The sequence below is a fragment of the Protomyctophum bolini genome (genome assembly GCF_963924005.1).
Source record: "Protomyctophum bolini genome assembly, chromosome: 7".
In the NCBI taxonomy this organism is placed as follows: domain Eukaryota; kingdom Metazoa; phylum Chordata; class Actinopteri; order Myctophiformes; family Myctophidae; genus Protomyctophum; species Protomyctophum bolini.
This window is the reverse complement of record NC_137868.1, coordinates 16,169,480-16,190,259: the sequence shown is the minus strand read 5'-3', so window position 1 is coordinate 16,190,259 and position 20,780 is coordinate 16,169,480. Positions and strand designations below refer to the sequence as shown.

At 41.2% G+C, this 20,780-nt stretch overlaps 1 protein-coding gene across 1 annotated transcript in view; it reads right to left on the bottom strand.

Annotated features, from left to right (window-relative positions):
* Nucleotides 1–19,053, bottom strand: part of LOC308317845 (cell adhesion molecule CEACAM16) — a 23,625-nt gene extending 4,572 nt beyond the window's left edge. The window contains exons 1-5 of the mRNA XM_080767149.1: nucleotides 18,938–19,053; nucleotides 14,604–14,725; nucleotides 12,653–12,848; nucleotides 10,226–10,374; nucleotides 5,490–5,634 (exon numbers count right to left, since the gene is read on the bottom strand). Of these exons, the coding sequence (XP_080623275.1) occupies nucleotides 5,490–5,634; nucleotides 10,226–10,374; nucleotides 12,653–12,848; nucleotides 14,604–14,725; nucleotides 18,938–18,989 (664 nt within the window). The 5' untranslated portion in view covers nucleotides 18,990–19,053. The remainder of the gene's footprint in view (nucleotides 1–5,489; nucleotides 5,635–10,225; nucleotides 10,375–12,652; nucleotides 12,849–14,603; nucleotides 14,726–18,937) is intronic.
* Between the last annotated feature and the right edge of the window lie 1,727 nt (nucleotides 19,054–20,780).

Genomic DNA, 20,780 nt, shown 5'->3' with positions numbered 1-20,780 from the left:
TCTACTATCTTAAAAAGTTATTACCCGTTTAATTAGTACATGGGCTTCCACGTGCCAAGATACAGCTTCAGCATAGAGAGCACTGACCGGTGAGTCAATTGCAGCATTAATAAGATAACTGTACCAATAAATAACGTGCATCGATCATAATTGGCTTAATTGTGGTTTCGGAGGTTGCATATAATTTTAGTGATTGCAATCGTGAGAATTATGAATCTCGTTGGGATGATTGGCCGGTGTTTGAAGAACCCAGAGCAATCATCTCAGGTCGTTGATAAAGATGATGAAGACAGATGAACTGCCATAAATTGGATTAGTAGTAAGGTTGTAATGAAATTAATTCTCCACTTCTTGCATAGGGTCTTGACTTTTCCTGAGACATGAAAATGTCTCTCTCACTCATACAGATTAACGTAGAGATTGTCGCTTCTCCTCTTCTTGTTAATACTGTAGCCAGGTAATGCAAAGACAGATGTTTACTTTAGTGCAGTGTGTGTGTGTGTGTGTGTGTGTGTGTGTGTGTGTGTGTGTGTGTGTGTGTGTGTGTGTGTGTGTGCGCGCGCGTGCGCATGCGTGTGTAGCCTACTATGTATTGTCTTTTCCTGTGAAGTACGCTGTGTTTCCCTGTGCATGAATTACTATTTCTATCAAACGTTTTGCAAAACTTGGGATTATTTCTTGAAATGGTTCACACCTCTCTTTAGAAAAGAAACTCTCTGTCTATATTGATTTTAAATGCTTTTGTCTACTCAAAAGAATATCTGCTGTGAAACTGACAAAAATAGATGCAGTCCAAGAGAGTACAGTACGTGCGTGCACATCCAAACAGACCTTTTATCAGTTGCAGTATAAAAAGTAGTACAACAAAGAGACAAGCTAGGATCTCTGCACTGCTCTCAAAGTGAAATGTATTAAGTCTACAATGTTTTGACCACAATGGTTTTCATCAGGTACCCTAGGCTACATAAAACATTTATGTACCTGATAAAAAGCCTTTCTGTTCCCAATGTTGTACACTTAAACCACTTAAACCCTATATATCGGGGGCATACTTTTTTACCCCCTCTACACCAAACATCTTCTGCGAAAGTATCTGATTTGATGCATTGTGACCTGGTAGATCTGCAATTTCTTCACCTGCAGGGCTATACCGACAGCACCAGAGACCACATGCAGCATAGAGAGAGAGAGAGAGAGAGAGAGAGAGAGAGAGAGAGAGAGAGAGAGAGAGAGAGATAGCTGTCTCAACAGTGCAAAGTTATAAAGGTCTTTGATTTAAACATAGCAAGCAGCAGACCCAAGGCTGGCATCAACAACAACCCACAGTGGCACTCAGTGTGACATAACGAGGGCCACTGTGTCAGTCGGTGGACAGTGGACAGGTACGGCAGTGGTGGAAAGTAACTAAGTACATGTACTTAAGTACAAGTTTGAGGTATTTTACTTGAGTATTTTCAATTTCCAATACTTTTACTTCTACTCCACTACATCTCAGAGGCAAATATTGCACTTTTACTCCACTACATTTATTGGAAAACTTTAGTTTAACATGCATTAGCCACTTCAGACTATACATTTCGGCCATTTAAAAATAGCCTCACAGCGGGACGCATTGTGAGCTTGTAGATCTGCTATTTTCAAACTAATACGGGAAAATTTGCTTAAATTGAGGCAAATCTGGAAAGAAAATGCTTACCACTGGCTTTCTTCACAGATGTGTTCATAATGGTGTCTACTATCACAGAAAGATTTGTTCCAAGCCAACTCCCTTGGGAAACTTTGTGGGAGCCAATCAAAGTTGGGGTACCCAGAGGGCCTAGGCTAACAGCAGGACATTTTTAAATTGGCTAATATGAGCTTGTGAGGTGTGCTGAATCCGTTCCACCATTCATTTTCTGTAAAAATGACTTCTAGCCATAAAATTGGCCATGCCTGCTTTTGTATGTCCCAGACATACAAAAGGATGGACAAATGGATGTCTATGGTGTTTTCTTGTTTTCTTTTCTGTATGTGTGTTGGTGTGTTTTGTATTAAAATACAAAAAGCATTTTATTAATATATCACAAATGAAACTTGCATGAAACAGAAGTAGATCTTTAATGGATTTAACTGATTTATTCTTTTCAGAATCAGAGACTTTATTGTCACAAAGTTTTGGGGACTGGAGATTTGACATCTTCAGCAAGCAAGCCGCTACTGGGAGTATCAGACCAGAAAAACTCCCCCCGACAACAGGAGCCACAGCACAAAACTCTCTACGAGCTTATATCCAGACCAGAGATTGGCAGCTTCCATTCATACACAGTACATATTGGAGAATGGATGGAAGCTTGGTGACAAAGGCTATGAGTCTACTCTGTGCCGTCAATAGACCCCATCGCCATCACACCAGACTATCTTCTGAAGTCAGTCAGTTGCAACTGTGGGGGGGATTGTATTGTACATACTCAGGTGCTGCTGTAAAAAGCAAGGAGTGAAGTGCATTTCTGCTTGTGGTAACTGCCATGGCAAAACAACAAGCCAGATGACAAAAACAGTGAGGGCGATGCCAGAGTAGAGATAGTTGTATGGTTATTCATATTTGTACAAAAGCATACTTTCTTTTTAGCACCGTAGTTTTTTATTATGTGTTGATCTTTTTATATAGTGATATAGAGCCATATTTTGTTTATTTATTTATTAATGAACTGAATGTCTGAGGAGCCCTGGCAAATTAATTTCACCCTTATTTTACTGTTAATTATTTTTAAGGTGTGACAATAAAGTCTTTCTTATTCTGAAAAGAATAAATCAGCTAAAGATTGTTCTTTTGTCCATCTACTTCTCTTTTAACAGTTAGTTTTAATTAAGATGCATTTGTGATGCACGCACACGCGCACACACACACACACACACACACACACACACACACACACACACACACACACACACACACACACACACACACACACACACACACACACACGCCTTAAACATCCATTGACATGTGCATAACATGGCATATAAGTTATTAATATGCCATGTATAAATGTCTGGGACATACAAAAGCAGACAATTTTATGGCCAGGGAGTCATTTTTACTGAAAGGTAATGGCTGGAACAGATTCAGAACCCCAAAAAAACCCTATTTAGACACCTCCTGCTGTTAGCCTATAGCCCTAGGCCCTCTGGGTACCCCAACTTTGATTGGCTCCCACAGTTTCCCAAGGGAGTTGGCTTGGAACAAATTTCTCTGTGATAGTAGACACCATTATGAACACATCTGTGAAGAAAGCTAGTGGTAAGCATTTATTTTCCAGATTTGCCACAACTTAAGCTAATTTTACCTAGCTAAACAATGTTTAAACATTTTAAAACTTTAAACGGGACATTCTGCATAGTGAGTACTTTCTACTGTCTATATTGCAGTATTGATACTTTTACTTAAATAAAAAATACTTTTCCCACTACTGGGTACGTATGGCCGTTCTCATACATTTTTCTCTTCAGTGGGTTGGTAGGCTACAGAATATCTTCAAATTGCCTGAAGCCGATTCTTTTTTACTTTCCCCAAATAAGCTGTTTTTTTGCATTGGTGCCACAGGCTATGCCGGCATCGTATTGCCAGTCATGGTCCCAAGTGTTTGGCTGTGAGCATCGCATGCAGAGTAGGAACACTTCCAATTGATAAAACTGCCTCATGACTAAACTGTCGGTTCCTTTTTGAGTATACCGTATAATACTAACCAAACGGCTACCCGGAAATGTAGTCTCTGGGTTGTTTGACTCAATTCTAACGCTTATTTTGTTACTCTTTGGGTATATTTGTACATTTCCACCTTCAGGCGATGCTTCATATCCATATGAGTGAAAAGGCAGGGGTGATCGGTTTATTTTTCAAACGCAGTTCTTATATGAAGAGATCTAAAATCCATTTCAATGCAAATAAAAAATACATGAACCTGGGGACTGACGCCCTCTACCGACAGTGACGTCAGGACTTCGGTGCTCTATACTATGTCTAAACTAAAGCAGTAAGTCAAGTAAGTCAAGTTGCAGTATCTCTTCAGTGACTTATCGAATACCATAAGAATTCAAGCTGTGATTACATCTAGAGCACGGCACCTGGACACCAGAGCAGAACTGCATGCTATTGAAAAACAAACAACCAGGTTCTCAGTTCTCCCAGATCAACAGGAATGTAATATGAGAACAGCAAGAAAACTCTGGGCACTTGGGAGAAAGGGAGGAAAAACGTATTATGGTCTTTATTAAAAAAGAATAAGAAAAAGAAAAAGAAAGAAAGAAAGAAAGAAAGAAAGAAAAGTCAACATGTTTCAAACACAGAGGCCATAATATAATATCACATCATCTTTTTTTTATACATTTTTACCCCACGATTTTGTAACCCATTTTTTTCACCTGGTGTCAATTGTGATTTGTCTAATGTAATCCTGGGCGCTACACTCCCTCTGTCAACCTGGGGAGAGCAACGTACTGACCTCATGTTTCCTCCAATGCATAAGGAGTCCAAGCCTGACAGGGGGGAGTTTCCCCGGTTGGACGTAGCGCGTGGAAGCAACACGTTATTCCAACCAGTTCCTTTCCCCTCCAGTATTACTGTACTGCATGTTTTTTATGAGGGTTAATTGTACCCTATAGGGACACAGGGAGAACATGCAAATCCTACAAACTCCACACATGCAAACTCTACACAGAATAGAAAGGTCCTTTCGCCAACGCCAGAATAATATCATATCATCTTCCATTTCCTCATGTTGAGGATGGATGATAAGGCCGAGACTACACTACAGCATACAAAATTCACTCTCTCCCCAAGACAATGTCAGTCCACTGAGCCACCAACACTGAGCTTCATAAAACCACTAAATCTGACCACCTGCACTGAACTTTTCACAGCTTATTGCTATTGAATTCTTGATTTCCTCTAAGCTCTGACTGGATATGAAATTATTTTCAATTTTGAACTGTGCTGCTAGCACTGTGCTCGTTTTGACCTCTCTTGTGACGAGAATACCGGCACCTCATTTGTAAAAAATGAAAAGATGATTCTATAAACACGGCTTCTACTTAACAGTTGATCCGCCGTACCTATAACCACTTGACTATAGCATTATGTGATCAAGCCGCAGGTATCAGACTGAGGTGATGTACAGAGTGCTTCAAGAACAGTTTTGTGCCATATAACATAACATACATAGCATACAAAAGTCTGTCCAATGAGGTTAATTAATGTTGTGCTTTTTGTATGTATCTGCATGTAAGGGGGTACGTGGGGCTATCTTATAACTGTCTTAGAAATGTTCGGCCATAACGTGAGCTTATAGAAAAGCAGCTCTGAGGAATAACTTTCAATTTTTCAATTTAAGAACCTAGGCCCAAATCCACAGACAGACTGGGGTATTTCACAGTGTTAGAACAAAAGCATCCTTTGAAAAGGCTTTCTATTGTTTTGTTCTACTGTTAGACTCTAGGTATGGAGTCCTTACCTGGCAGTACAGTGATGCTGATGGTGCGGCTCTTGATGAGGGAATCCATGATGGGGTGCTTGGCAACGCATGTGTAGTTTCCTGCCTCCCATGCCTGAATGTCCTGCAGCTTCAGCTTAGAGGACGGCAGCATCCAGTCAACACCCTGCAAGAGATGGAGAGAGAGAGAGAGAGAGAGAGAGAGAGGGAGAGAGACATGCTGTAGGAAGTAGGGACAGACCATAGACTGTAAAAAATATGGACAAAGCGTTCCGCGGGTCTAACATGAAGGTAAAATGAAGCCTGTCAGTCCTTGCAATGGAAGTCGCCATCTTTCTAGATCCGTTTTGGCCCAGCTCAGGCCAGCTGGCCCATTGGTTGGCCCAGACAACGAGGCGGGACTTCCCCCTTCTTCTTCATTGGTTTTTATTTTGACTCGAGTGGGTGGGGGATCCCGTTCATAGACTGTAACGGTAGCCACGCCCCTCAGAACATGCACGACTTTATGGTCAAAAAATTTATAAATGGGACCATAATTTTCCAAAAATAATATTATGACATTAGAAATTAGACTTTAAACTAGTGACTGGAAGCAAAAAGTATTCATGACCATGTTTATTAAGGTAATACAGTCTAGGTGAAGTTGGGCCAAAATACATGGACTTCTATGGGGCTATGGGTTTTTCTGGGTCCAGTGACAGCGCCACAACAGGCCATTATATGAACTTTCATTTCCTTAGTGGCTTCACAAAATATCTCTCTGACTGCCCCCCTGGGACAGACTGAGAAAGATAATGACAGAGAATAATCAAATGGGAGGGCATAAACAAGATATTTCTGTGTTGACAGTTACTTGGGCAACCAAACTTTCACAGACTTTCAGACAGACAGACAGACAGACAGACACACAGACAGACAAGATCAAAACGAAGAGAGGCAAAGCAATGGGGACTAGAAATAGGAGACCTTATTGGCAGAGTTGTTTGTTGCCCTAAGAGAGTCAACAAACTCCCACAGCTATACGTTTTGCTTGTTCTCTTTGATCGACTGAGTGAGTGAGCGAGAGATGCAGAAGAAGAGAAGAAGCTAAAAGGGAGAAAGACGTACCCGTAAAAAGTGAGAGAGACAGATGCAGAGAAGCAGATGGAGTGAAAATACCGTAACCAGTAAGAGGAGAGAGCTTAAGTATAGAGCATGGCATTTCAGCTCTAAGAAGGTAAATGAACCCCTGAACAAGATGTACTTGGCTGCCAAAGAGCACAAAGAATAGCAGGGAGAGGAGAGAGGAGAATGTCTGGCCCAGAGAGACAGCAAGAGAAAGCGAGAGATGCAGCAACAGAAACAAATCCAGAGAAAAGCAGATGGAAAAGAGAGAAATAACTGTTGCAAACCAAGTGATGTTGTGGACCCTCTCAGGGCTATCTGCAATGTCCCACAAAAAGGGCATTTACCTGAGTAGTAATCCCGTTGAATGGGCGCGCATCAACAACGAGGCAATAACCTAAATAACGTCATCATCGGCAAAGAAAGGTACGACAACAACACGCCGTTAAACACAAGAGATAATGAGATGACGAGGGAACGGGATGAGTTGTTGACACGAAAATAGAGGAGCTATTATGAGATAGAGCCCGGCACGAGGGGGAGACGAATAATAGGACAACAACCACGCATGCTGTATTGCAAAACAAAACAAACATGGAGAAAGTGAAAAAAAAAAAAAAAGACATTACACCATGCAAATGATTTGGCTCCTGTGAGCCTCCGCTCCTGCCAAGAAAGACCATTTCAATTTGAATGGGTCTGAATTAAGAGGATTTCCCATAAAAGCCCAGGTCTGGCACAAGCAGCATTTTGTATGCAAATCCACTGACTCCCGAAGCGGCGGAGCGGCTCCTGCGCCTGTCATTACCGCGGGCCAACAGGCTCACGGCGCCTGTCTGTCAAAACAGGACTCATCGTGGCCATTTTATGCCCCTTAGCCATCCCTCACACATAGTGCACTGTACAGCAGTGGTGGAAAAGGTATACTCACATGTTTTACTTAAGTAATAGTATCAATTCTGCAATGTAGAACTAATGTAGAAGTGAAAAGTCAGGAATTTAAAATGTAGCCTACTACTGTACTAAAAGTACAAAAGTATCAGCATCAAAATGTTATGGAGTCTCATTTCAACTTTTCAAATCTTTTGAAGATCTACAAGCTCACAATGTGTGGCATCGCGACGCATTGTAGGATTGTAGATCGGCTATTTTCAAATGGTCAAAATGCATATAGGGCTGAACTGCTGAAGTGGTTTAGTTACTGTATGTTTTGTCATAATAATAAAAAATAAGTAGACGTAAAAGTATACTGGAAATTGGAAAGTACAAATAGGCTTACCTCAAAATTGTACTTAAAGGACAACTTTAGCTTTTTTCAACCAAGGTTCATGTTCTAGGTTGTTATTAGATAAAGTGCTGTTTTAATTTAGGTTCTTTAGGTTTAGCGATTTTTGTGATTTTTGGCATTCGAACAGGGTGCTAAATATGTATTTAATGTAAGCAGTAAATTAAAAAAATAAATTAAGTAATGTATGTATGCAGTAAATGAAAATGAAAATCTATGTAAGCAGTACATTAAAAAATAAAAATAAAAAATAAACACTCAAATTTTACTTTATCTAATAACAACCTAGTACATGAACATGAACCTTGTTTGGAAAAAAAAACTAAAGTTGTCCATTAAGTACAGTACTTATGTAAATGTACATAGTTACTTTACACCACTGCCCTTATCCATCCCTCACACACAGTACTGTGCAGAGGATGTACATGCAGTTATGGACAATGTACTGTCTCACCAACATGCACAGTAGTGCTCATTATGTAAACACAGATGCACAAACACATACATACACGCGCATACACTCATTACATCTTTCCTCAATTGTGTCCAATGTGTTTGTTATCTGTCGTATCCAGAGGTTTTGATGTGATTTATGCAAACATGGGCAGACTGGGCACTAAACTAATAGATGGACAGACCAGGAAATCAAGCATGCTTGGTGAGCAAAGCTTCTGCGTGTTTAGATGTACATGTCCGTCACATTCCTAATGAAGATGTTTCACAAAAGAGGCTGTGGTTGTAGTGTGTGCCAAGTAAAGATAATAAACTAACTTGGCATGCATGGATAATACACCATATAAAGACAAACTGTATTAGCAGTGTAAAATGGCCACTAAATTGGATTGGGACTTGTAAACCAGCGTAAAACCAGATTAGAAGTGGCCCTTTAACAAGTGCATTAACACTCCCCCGTCAATTATGCTTCCCTTCTGCATAGGAAACGTGGACGGGAGGTTGATGATGTAATACGCCGGCCCCACCACAGGGGAGCAACATTACTCACTCAACAACTTTGTTTAGCATGCCTGTGGCAGCGTGATATTTTACAATGAAAGGAAAGAGGTTCTTAATTCCGTTGAAAGGTGAGGTATTTGTTCATTTTGGTAAGCACTCAACTGAATCTACCAACATAATTATTTTGGGGGGTTCACAGGCTGTTGTCTATGCTAAACCAGTGTTTCCAAAGCTGGGGCCCAGGCAGGGTGCCAAAAATAATGTTGTCTGTTTGGACACAATCTGGGAACCCGTTCGGTGAGGTGGCCCAATGTGTGGTCTCAACCTGCCATCCCTATTTTGGGCATGTCATTCTTATTGTCAAAAATTGTCCAAATTGACGTTTTTAGCCAGATGCTTGAAAAGTGCCTGGAGCATGTTCACCTACCTCGACCGTAGTAGATCATGATTGGCTGCCTGCCTGCCTACTAGGCTGCCTGGCTCTAAGCCAATGGGAGACTCACAAAACCCATCTTTAGTTTGAATGGCATAAAACCCATACTCTGAACGCCACAACGTGAAGACGAATTGGCTGCATACTCAGAACGCCTCAACGTGAAGCCGTGAGCTGAGGCAGAGGCTGTGGCACACAAACTGATTATATATATTCATAAACGAGAGCTTGCTGCACCTGGCAGTTATGACTGAGTCATTCTTCTTGTTCTCATTTTATGATGTTTTTTGTGTATCGTGTCTTTTGTCTTGTATAAAAAAAGAGAGATATAATGATTGGCCTATGTGTACATTATATGCATTGTCAATACATAAATCCTTTAAAAAAATGTCCAAATGAAAATGTACAAAATTAGAATAGAAATTGTGTCACAATGTGAAGCGGTGTGAGCTTGACTATTTTTTGCTATTCTTTTACGAGAACTGTAGTATATAGTGTGTGCGCGTGCGTGCGTGTCCACATGTGGAGGTCTCAGCTGTCCTTTGGTCAGAAGTGGGGGGCTCCAAGGGGAAAAAAAGGTTGGGAACCACTGGTCTAAAACCTCATTAAAGCTGATAATCCACAGTTAGTGAGGCAAGATGCTGCCCCATGCCATCGTGGGGGTCTCTCAACCAGCCTGTAGGCTCAGATAGCCCACAAAGTCCCTCTTCTGGGGATAGAGGAGCTGGCCAGAGGAAGAGAGAATGGTGATAGCAGCTAGGGAACATGTGGCTTGAAAGGAAAAGACAATCGCATGGAAGAGAGGAGACGAAGAGAGAGAGAGAGAGAGAGAGAGAGAGAGAGAGAGAGAGAGAGGGAGGAACGGAACAAGAGAAGAGAGCGAGGAGAAAGGAGAGTGCAAGAGACCCAAGGCTAGCTAACAAGATAACTCAGAGAGAGGTGACAGAGAGGCCTTCATTTACACTACAGTTCAACGCCCACCTCCTTCGACCACTGGTACTCTGGCTCCACCGATGACCTGCTGCTGCACTCCAGCTCAACGCTGCCCCCGGTGGCCACCTTCAGGTCCACCACAGATCCCAGGTGGCCCCTCAAGAAGCCGGACTGCTGCATGACCACGTTTTCCATGTCTGCAACGGCCATGGGGAGAGAGAAGAGATGAGTCATTGCTTACCAGTAGTGGTGGAAGAAGTACGTTATTTTTACTTAAGTAAAAAATCAAAATCAATACTGCAATATACCGTACTGTAGAAATACTCTGAGGAATTCAACATTTACTTGACTAAAAGTACAAAGGTATTGGCTTCAAAATGTACTTAAAGTACCAAAAGTAGAAAGTACTCACTACCCATTTAATGTTTTCAAATGTTCCTGTATAATAATCTTTTGAAAATAGCAGATGAAATGAAAACGCATTGTGAGCTTGTAGATCGGCTATTTTCAAATGGCCGAAATGTATATAGGCCTAGGGCTGAAGACGTGGTTAATGCATATTTTGAAATGATGATCAAAATCTTCAAAGTAACTAGTAATTAATGTTTCAAATAAATGTAGTGGAGTAAAAGTACAATATTTGGATCTGAGATGTAGTGGAATAGAAGTGAAAGTATTGGAAATTGGAAATACTCAAGTAAAGTACAAATACCTCAAAATTGTACTCAAGTACTGGTCATTACCAGGCACTGATGGAACAGGGCACTGGATGTACACTGTGCGCTGCTTTCCTGAGAAGACTGGAACGTGTGTGTACATGTGATTGCGGTGATGTAAGCCGGTATATAAACATGTTTGAGTATCTACCCGCACCCGGCCACCCGCACGCTGGTTCAAACTCAAACCAAGCAATCGATAGCAGTGATAATAGGCATCTTCTTCTCACAGTCTTTAGAGGTGCAGTGTTGTGAATAATGGCTCATTTTCGATAGATTGGTCCACGTGCACATCTCTCTCTTTCTCTCCCTCTCTCTGCTTCTCTCACACTCTCGCTGACTCCCTCCTGTTGTCCATCCTGATCATTGGCGTGTATTGATTACCCACACAAGGCCGGGGAGCTTATCAAACGGAATTACAGTCGATTGGAGGACTACTGAGAGGATAGGCATAATCAGGCTGCATGACACCGTGCCCATGTGCCTGTGGTTTTAAAAACAAGCCCCAATGCCTGATTTGTACTTACCGGTAGTTGTGTGCTGGTGTCACGCATTGAACAACATGAGCTTGAATATTGTCTACTTTCGATGTGCATTCATGATTCATCGTAACATTCTTAACTGCATTCAGTTTATCACACACATTGTGGTCAATCAGTATGTGTTCTGCTGTTGTTTTGTAGAGAAATGCATTATCTCATATCAGCCAATATTAATATTACGCGCATGTAACTTGCATGTCCTACCCCAGATTGAAACCTGGCTGCAGAATGTTTTACCACTGAGCTCATATAGCCTGCCTTCTCTTGCTCAGGGGAGAAATTAAATTCTGACTTTCAGGTCAACCTGTAGTGGACAAACCAGACCATAGGATATAAATGTCTCAAAAGTATATATAATATCGAAATCAGCCATAAAAATAATAATCCAATAATTCCGATTATTTTCACAGATATTGATGACACATTAATAAAGTGACCGTCAATGGCTTTGTACTCACAGAGCAGCCAGTCTGCCTGTCTCTGTCTCATTATGTCAGCTGTTAGTGGGGAGGTGGGCTTATCTACATTCACCAGCAAAACAAAAAATATATAAATTTAATATAAATATAATATAATAATGTAATATATCGGTATCGGGTGATATGACCATGCAAAAATCTGATATCGGTTATAATTTCAATATCATCTACTCAAAATGAGAAAAGAATAATTATTACCACCCCAATTGTGTAGATTACTGTATATGTTATTATACTCTACCATACAGACTGGTCCAAATAACATTGTATTCACAAAAACAAGTTGGGATACTGTAGCTTTAACTATGTTAAAGCTGAGAAGAACGCAGTGTCCACCGTGTCTGATACATACATTCCCTCCTGCTGGCTGCATGGGCGAGGGAAAGACTTCAGAGTGTCAGACTGTCTATGCTGTCAGCTTGTTTGTTTTTTTGGGTAGTTTCATGTTTCCTTCCTAGTTGGAAAGGTTATAGTACGCATCACCATGCCACCAACTTCTGCCTTTTCAGAGGATAAAATGCAGGCGCTGTGTTCCTCATTTCACAGTTATAGGCACCACCTTGGTTTGGAGTGAGTAACCGACTCATATGAGGATAGACAGACAGCGATCAAAACCGTATAAACTTCTAACATCTTTATTTCTTTTCGTCTCTCTTGAGTCGCTGTTCTGCAGAACTTCGACAAACAACTTTCTACACACACTTTCCCTCTCACTCTGTGTCGAAACTCTGCACTCACAATGCACTGTGATGTTCAGGATCTCCGAGGCATTGCCGGCATCAGACACACAGCGGTAGGACCCGCCATGGTGCTCCGTTATAGGCCCTTCCACGAACAGCCGGCCCTCCTCGCGGTGGGAAAACAAGGGTCGCCAGGGCCACCAGCATCTACCCATGTACCAGTTACCTTCATCCGGAAATTGAATCCATAGGGACTGGAGGTGGAGAGACTGCACTTTATACACAATTCACTTTAGCATACAAATATATATTGCCCACAAAAATGCTGCTACAGTATTTTCTTGGTGCAATAATATATGTATAAAATGTTTTAGTCTTAGCCTTAAATGGATATACTTTGCAGCTATTGTACCAGTTTCATACTGTACTTCTATTTTATTTTAGAATTAGTATTTATGTATTATGCTCTGTTTTACCTGTGTTGTGTTGTGTTATGTAATATAATATATCTTTGCAAAGTAAAGACAGAGAGAGAGAGAGAGAGAGAGAGAGAGAGAGAGAGAGAGGGGGAGATGGAGAGAGATGGAGAGAGAACTAAATTAAAACAAAGAGGGGCAGATACCACGTCAATAAATGATGATTACTTTTCAAGGATGGCCTAGTGGACACATCTCTTTGGGGGTTTTAAGTACTAATCTGATAATCATTGCTTCATGTGCCTTGTTCAAACACGCAGATGGAAACTCTAAATAGTGAACCACATTAACCCTGGCGTCTATGTTGGGCATGTCATTATATGTACTAGATCTGTACATGCCCGTCGCCCACCGGCCTACTTGAGAACGATGCAACCTGTGAACCTAATAATTCCCGTTCTCAACGTTTTAACTGTCTGTCTGTGTCCCACATGGAGATCTCTGTATCTGCCTGTGTCTGAAGAGGGCAAACTGACTGACTGTGAAAAGTGTACTGGTTACGTAATCAATTGTCAGGTATGGGGTTGCCATGGCAAACAATTGGCTGAGGCAGAGGCTGGAAATTGCACAGGTGAGGGGACTTGGCCTCATTAGGCCCACTGGCAGAGCCTGACCAGAGCCTTTTGTGGTGGGTCCGACCGACTCGATACCGGGCAGCGGGCACTGCACTCCTTGCGGGGGTGTGGAACGTGTGTGTCAAATTTGAAGTCGGTGGGACAAACGGTTCTCGAGTTACGTGCATTACAACCGTACACACACACACACAGAGACTTGGCACATTTATAGTAGGACTAGACCTACAGTATATGTGCCCGTCGCAGTCGGCCACTGGCTGTAAAAAAAAATATATATAATAATAATCCCATTTCAGGTACTAACATGATCACAGTACTTCTTTGATTACTCCATCCTAACCAAAATACTAAGAGCATTGAACAGCAAATCCGAATAATTAAAAAGACTCCAGAACGAGGTTAGATGGCCAAAAAGCACAAAATATTCTCACTCTCAAATTGTAGTAAAAACTTGGGACATAATTTGAATCTGACCATGCTTATTCACCCGTTGGTTTGATGCAGCGGGTGTGAGAAGGCCCTGACAAGCAGCAGTGTGCAGTGTTTTGCAGTCAGTAATGAGAGACAGAGACAGACAATGTGGAGCCTGTTCTCCTTATCACTAGTGCTTACTTGTAGACCACAGACCAGTCTAGTGTCTTGAAAATGTTGTGTGAGAAAACTGTTTACTATGTTAAGTATATACAGTAAAAGTAAAATATAAATGCAATTATGAATACTAATGCTTCTAAAGAATAAATGAAATGCTGTCATAGCATATGTTGTCTCATATGTTAGTGCGTGTTCATCCTATTTAGCATACAGATTTCAACATTAAATCAGGGAGTACGGTTAATCGGCAGAGGAGTGTGTGTTTTGTGGCTCTAAGAACCATTGAGACGAGGCGGTCAAGTCGGACACAAGATTGACTTGTGAAATACGTCATCCGACCCTGCAGCCTTGTGTTTAGCATACTCACCGTCTTGCGGAATTCAAAGTGGACCTGGCTCAGGTTGAGTTGAGGACCAGAGACCAGACAGTCCAGGACCACCCTCTCATACCGCAGAACTGGCTGGATGGGCCCCTTGATGGACAGGGTGGCTAGTGGACAGAGAGACAGACAGACAGACCGACAGTGAGAGGGGACAAGTACAGACAGATATTTATATTTGCATGAGAGATTTGCATATTAACTAAGCATTTAGCTGATAATCTTACCCAGAGGGACAACCATGGATTAAATCGCAATGCCTATATTACTAATATTATATAACAGCCCGCAAATTAGTGCAAGCCAAGGCTCATAGCTGCAATTCTCAGAAAATACTTTTCAGAAAAGATTGTGTAAGGGAGAAGTGCTGCTACCATAACACGTACAAAAGCAAATAAATGGAAGTGAAGGAAAGGGAGTGGGGTAGATTGATTGATTGATTTTTATTTCATCTTAAAAAACATAGGGCTCTGCTGAGAAAGCTAAAACAGCGCCATACATGAATAAAAAAAAGGTCAAGATAAAACACAATACATTTCCGTTGTCGTCCCTTAGGGAAGGACGTGGGGGCAGGACAGCACTTCTACAATGGCAGGAATGGGCCGGCACAGTAGCATACAATATAACATTATACACCACAATAACCTGGCTCGGCAGCCACTCAGTATGTTATTTATTAATTTATTTATATCTATTGACCTTTATTTAACCAAGAGAAGGAAAACAAAACCCATTAACATTAATAATATCTTCTCTAAGGAAGCCCTTCTAGGTTAAATAGATAGATAGATTTGTATTGATCCTGGGGGAAATTCAGGTGCAACAATGCAGCAAGCATGAAATCATGCGTACATTCATAAAAGCTACACAAGCTACAAAACGACCAAGTGAATGGCCAGCTACAGAGTCACCGTTGAGGTGTTGCTCAAGCCACGCACTGCGTAAATGAAAAGGTATAGTGTGAAACATCAGGGAAATGGTTAACAGCATGATTGATGCTTGACTGCGTCATTGGAGCGCTGAAAAACATTGAAGTCAGCTATACATTTTTTGGTAGCGCGTCCCACCCGTCATGCAAGTGTCCGTTATTTGTTTTGTAGCTTCATGTCATTGGTAGCCTGTTGCTTTGTCGTTGCTATAGTGTGAATGCAAAATCTGATTTAATGGGGAGTTCAACTCAGTTCAACACTTGTTGTGGAGTCATTTCCACGCCTAGGCCTTTAGGCTGTTTTCAAGTTGGTTGATTAAATATTTAGATGTTTGAAATGATTTTCATTTGCTCAGAATAGCAAATAAAGGCCAATTCAACTTCAAGGCACAAGTCACTGAAAACACGTCCCTGGTTCTGGTTCCTGATTATCCTATACTCAGTATACTGAATGGGGAGGCCTTCATTTTTTGATTGGTTATTTCAATATATTCATATTTTCCATTTCAGTGTGTCTGATCATAACCAATATCAATCAACCTAAAACTCATCTCTGGGGTACGTGTACGCAAAAGTCATCATTAAAATGACAACTGTTCATCCGTTTCATTTTAATCAGAAGTGAAATTCCATTTGATTAAAATATAATATCAACAGTGTGAAACACATTACACAGATAACACAAGTCTATTATTTATTTTGGTTATGGATTGCAACATGGATCAGTGGGGTCAAGGGAGTTTAGTGGAACAAATACATAATTATTACTTGCGCAAGCAGAGCGCGCAAGTAATAGTTTCGCCCGGCTCGTATGCACCGTCTCAGCCAACCCGCCACTTTTGATGCGTATGCACCGTCCCAGGAAATTGTGCCTGATTTGCTGGGACCAGATTACATGGTGTGTACCGGTATATGTATAACTAGCTCTCAATGATGACGTAAGAAATATGTGGATTAAAGGACCCAATGCCAGAGTGTAATTGTTTTTTTCGATGGTGACGTAATGACGATATGTTTTAGTGTTGGGTTAAAGGTAATGCTCCTGTGTATACATGTATGTAATCTGGCACCACTGCCGTATCAGGCACAGTTTGCTGGGACGTGTAATGGGAAAATGACATTTCAGTCTATGTGAGCTAATTGTTGACAGAGAGAATACCCTTCCACCTGTTACCAGCAGTCAAAGACCTATTTGTGTTTATTCTGGTAGACTAGAATAAACACCATGTAAGGGCATGTAGTAAGCCAACAGGCAAGGACCTATTTGTGTTTATTCTAGTAGACTAAGGCAACACCATGTAAGGGCATATAGTAAGCCAGCAGTCAAGGACCTATTCCAGGACAGCATCATATAAGGGTGTTGTTCATGTAATGTGTTAGCCATATAGGGCCATGTGTTACAGGAGTGTCCTGTTGCTTTACCCACATATGTATTTTTATTCTTTCCCGTGCTTCTCGAGGTGTATAAGAGAAGGGAAAAACCTGTGATGGGGAGTTGTCATGATACTTTGGTGTTGTGCATCTCCAGGAGCGCTCTTGTAATAAACTCGTGATTGTGTCTCAACACTTTTGAACTTTTACATGATCTGGACTTCGACTTCTTTCCATTTTTGATCGTAAGTCTAATTAAATCCACTTCAGACGGTGCATACGCATCAAAGGTGGCGGGTTGGCTGGGACTGCGTACGGCGCAAAGTAACCACTATACCGCTATTCAACTTACAAATTACATATACATATATACATAGTATATATGTATAGCTCTCAATGATGACGTAAGAAATATGTGGATTAAAGGACCCAATGCCAGAGTGTAATTGGTTTTCGATGGTGACGTAATGACGATATGTTTTAGTGTTGGGAGGATTAAAGGTAATGCTCCTGTGTATATACAGTATAATTAATGATGACTATTTTTATGTAGGCCTATATGATGTATTCCCATGTTTTTTGTTCTTGCTTACTGTAAATCGATCGCTCTGGTTTAAGAGCATCTGCTAAATGTCTAAATTGTAAAGTGCTGCCTTCACAATTTTCTGGGACGGTGCATACGCATCAAAAGTGACAGTTTATAACGGTCGAAAGTACTTGCACGCTCTGCTTGCGCACTAGTTGGCCATTTATGGCCTACTAGTGTGCAACAAGCAAGTATGCACTCGACAGAGTGCAGTTCTAGTTATGGTTATATTCACATATACATTCTTAATGTGTACAGGTACTTGGAGAAAACATCCACAATATACCTGTTTTTAATGGTAATCCTTCCATTACATGGACTTAATCAATCACCAGAGAATAAAAACATGTTTTCACATCTATTTTTATTTGGTTCACTGATTGTTCCTTCAAGTGTCAACGCCCAAGCACATTAATCCACTGTGTTCTTGTGTGATTAAGTGCAAATTGAAGCAGGTTGTTGTACTCAGACAACCAGCCACTACTTCCTCTTCCACTGCTTTGTCTCCAAACTGGAGCTCTGCCAAAACACCACCACTGACCAACACACTGTGGCCCCCTATTGGCCAGTACCGAAACATATACAGATTAGAGAGAGAGAGAGAGAGAGAGAGAGTGTGAGAGAGAGAGAGAGAGAGAGAGAGAGAGAGAGAGAGAGAGAGAGAGAGAGAGAGAGAGAGAGAGAGAGAGAGAGAGAGACTCAGATAATCCATTTAATCATGTATACTGTATATATAGTAGAGTGTGTAGTGTATATAGCAAAGGTTGGAAAGCTATTCAGGCATATTATCACTTAGCTGTTTCCCAAGGCTGGCATGCCCAGTGCCAGAGAGTGAAAACCACTGCTAATTAGAATAATACAAGCATATTGTATTATTATCAATTCTGAGAATATGTGTAGAAATGTTTTATGTTCATCAAACAGCAATGGTTATGGTTAATTCTCTATATATTCACCAGAACACAAAAAATTACATAAATATTTAGAAGGTTTCTGGGGAACCGCTTGAGGGATCTCTACTAATAATGATAATAAACTCCTTAATTCTCACTGTCGGATGATAGCAGATACAACAGACAGACAAACAGTATACGGTATGTGGCACAGTGGCAGGTAGATGAAAGGCAAGCACAAAAATAAACACACACACACACACACACACACACACACACACACACACACACACACACACACACACACACACACACACACACACACACACACACACACACACACACACACACACACACACACACACACACACACACACACACACACACACACACACACACACACACACACACACACACACACACACACACATCCAAGATAGAATACAAGGTCAAGGAACAATATGACAGAGATCGAATAAACAAAAGGCACAGTAAGGGATTGTGGAATAGGACCATAGACACATGTGCAGTGCACCATATTTACCATAACTGCCGTGGAACAGTGCAAGCGTCAATATCCCCACGAGTTCCTTCATGACTGGATATCCAAGAACAATGATCTACCAAACAAAGATTGTACGCTACGTGTTGTTCTTCCTTGTTTAAACTGGTATGAAGCTGAAGTATGGGCTATTTATTCACAGCCAGCGGGCTGGGGGCGGTGCCTTCTCTGTTTGCAGAACCCAACACATGATGTGAGTGTTTATGCAGGTGAACATGATGGTGCGTCGTGCACTACTTTTGTCTCAGATTGTTGCTGAGCTGGGGTCAATGACCTGATGCTGAATACATTTAGTGAAACTAAAGCTTGTTAGGCTTTCAATGAGTGATAAGACATGATATGACATAAAAGCGACGTACAGTATGATGCAGATGGCAGCATCGCAGCACTTGATCATCATACGCATATTTACATAGCATTTGTTATACTTATTTAACAGAACATTGGCAAATTATGTCTCCATTTTGCTTGTCATACGATACATTTAAGGAACTGATTATGAAAGCTGAATGTCAGCATCCTGGTTGTAAAGAGTGTGGGACATTGTGTTAGGTGTTAGAGCTAGGCTGGATCGATGTAACCTAATGCACATTATGCATGCTCGTTTAAAGTTGCATGCTTCAGATAAAGGTTGCAGAATATTTCAAACGTATAAGAACTGAATTAAGTAGGATAATCAGACCATTTGGAATTAGACTTGCAAAACATGTAATAGCCTAACTGAAAAATATGCACACTGTAGTCTATATATGCTATTTTGTCATGAACATTGATCTTTATGAATCAATAAAGATGAATGCACAAATCAAAAGTTGCATCGTTTAAACAGACCGGGCTGTCTTAGGTTTCACCAGCATAACACCATAGGGCTTATTGTTATAATCTTGCTTGACCTTGGCTGCACAGCCTCAGTATAGAATGGAATGCTCTGCTGTGCACAACAGATAAGAGGGAACTAACAAAGGCTTCTGTTAGGAAAGACAACATATTGGCAAAAACGAGACTTCAAATTTACCATTTATGAACTTTAACTAGAGAAATACTAGAATGATCAAATGGAGCATTGTGCATTGTGTGTGTGTGTGTGTGTGTGTGTGTGTGTGTGTGTGTGTGTGTGTGTGTGTGTGTGTGTGTGTGTGTGTGTTAACTTTTAAAGGTCAGTACAGTAGGAAGACAATTGGCAACTTCTTAATACACCAAACATTTGCAGTTTTCACCAACCTGTTTTTGAGGGGCGCTAGCTAGCCAACATCTGGCTTTCCGAATTCGTCATATGGTAGCCAAGTCTATGGACTTGTAATGTTTGTTTAGAGCACTTTAAAGTAAACAAACATTACCAGGCTGCCACATGACATCACGTCAGGGTGATAAAAGGCACCCCTCACTTCACACAAGTGTGATTTTTCATACATCACAGGACTACAAGATTGACTTTGGCAATGAACATTAGTTCCAACATAATATGAACAGAAGTGTGTGGGGGTACTGACTGACTACTCACCCTCTCCTCTCCTGTGGGGCAGCAGTGGCTCAGGGTAGAGTGGCCGGTAGGTTCCCCTTCCAAGTTCGATCCCCCAGAGTTAGTGTCGAAGTGTCCTTGAGCAAGACGCTGAACCCCTAATTTCTCCCGATGTGCCTTGCATGGTTTCCTCTGCAATTGGTCAGTTAATGGGTGAATGTAATGCACAATATGGAAAGCAAACTGAATAAAGGCACTATATAAATGCACAATTTTGACCATTTGTGCAGGGGGAGCATAGGCCTGTTCCTGCTTCTGGTGGACTATCGCCTGGTACTGCCATGGAATCACTGTGTAATCACTGGG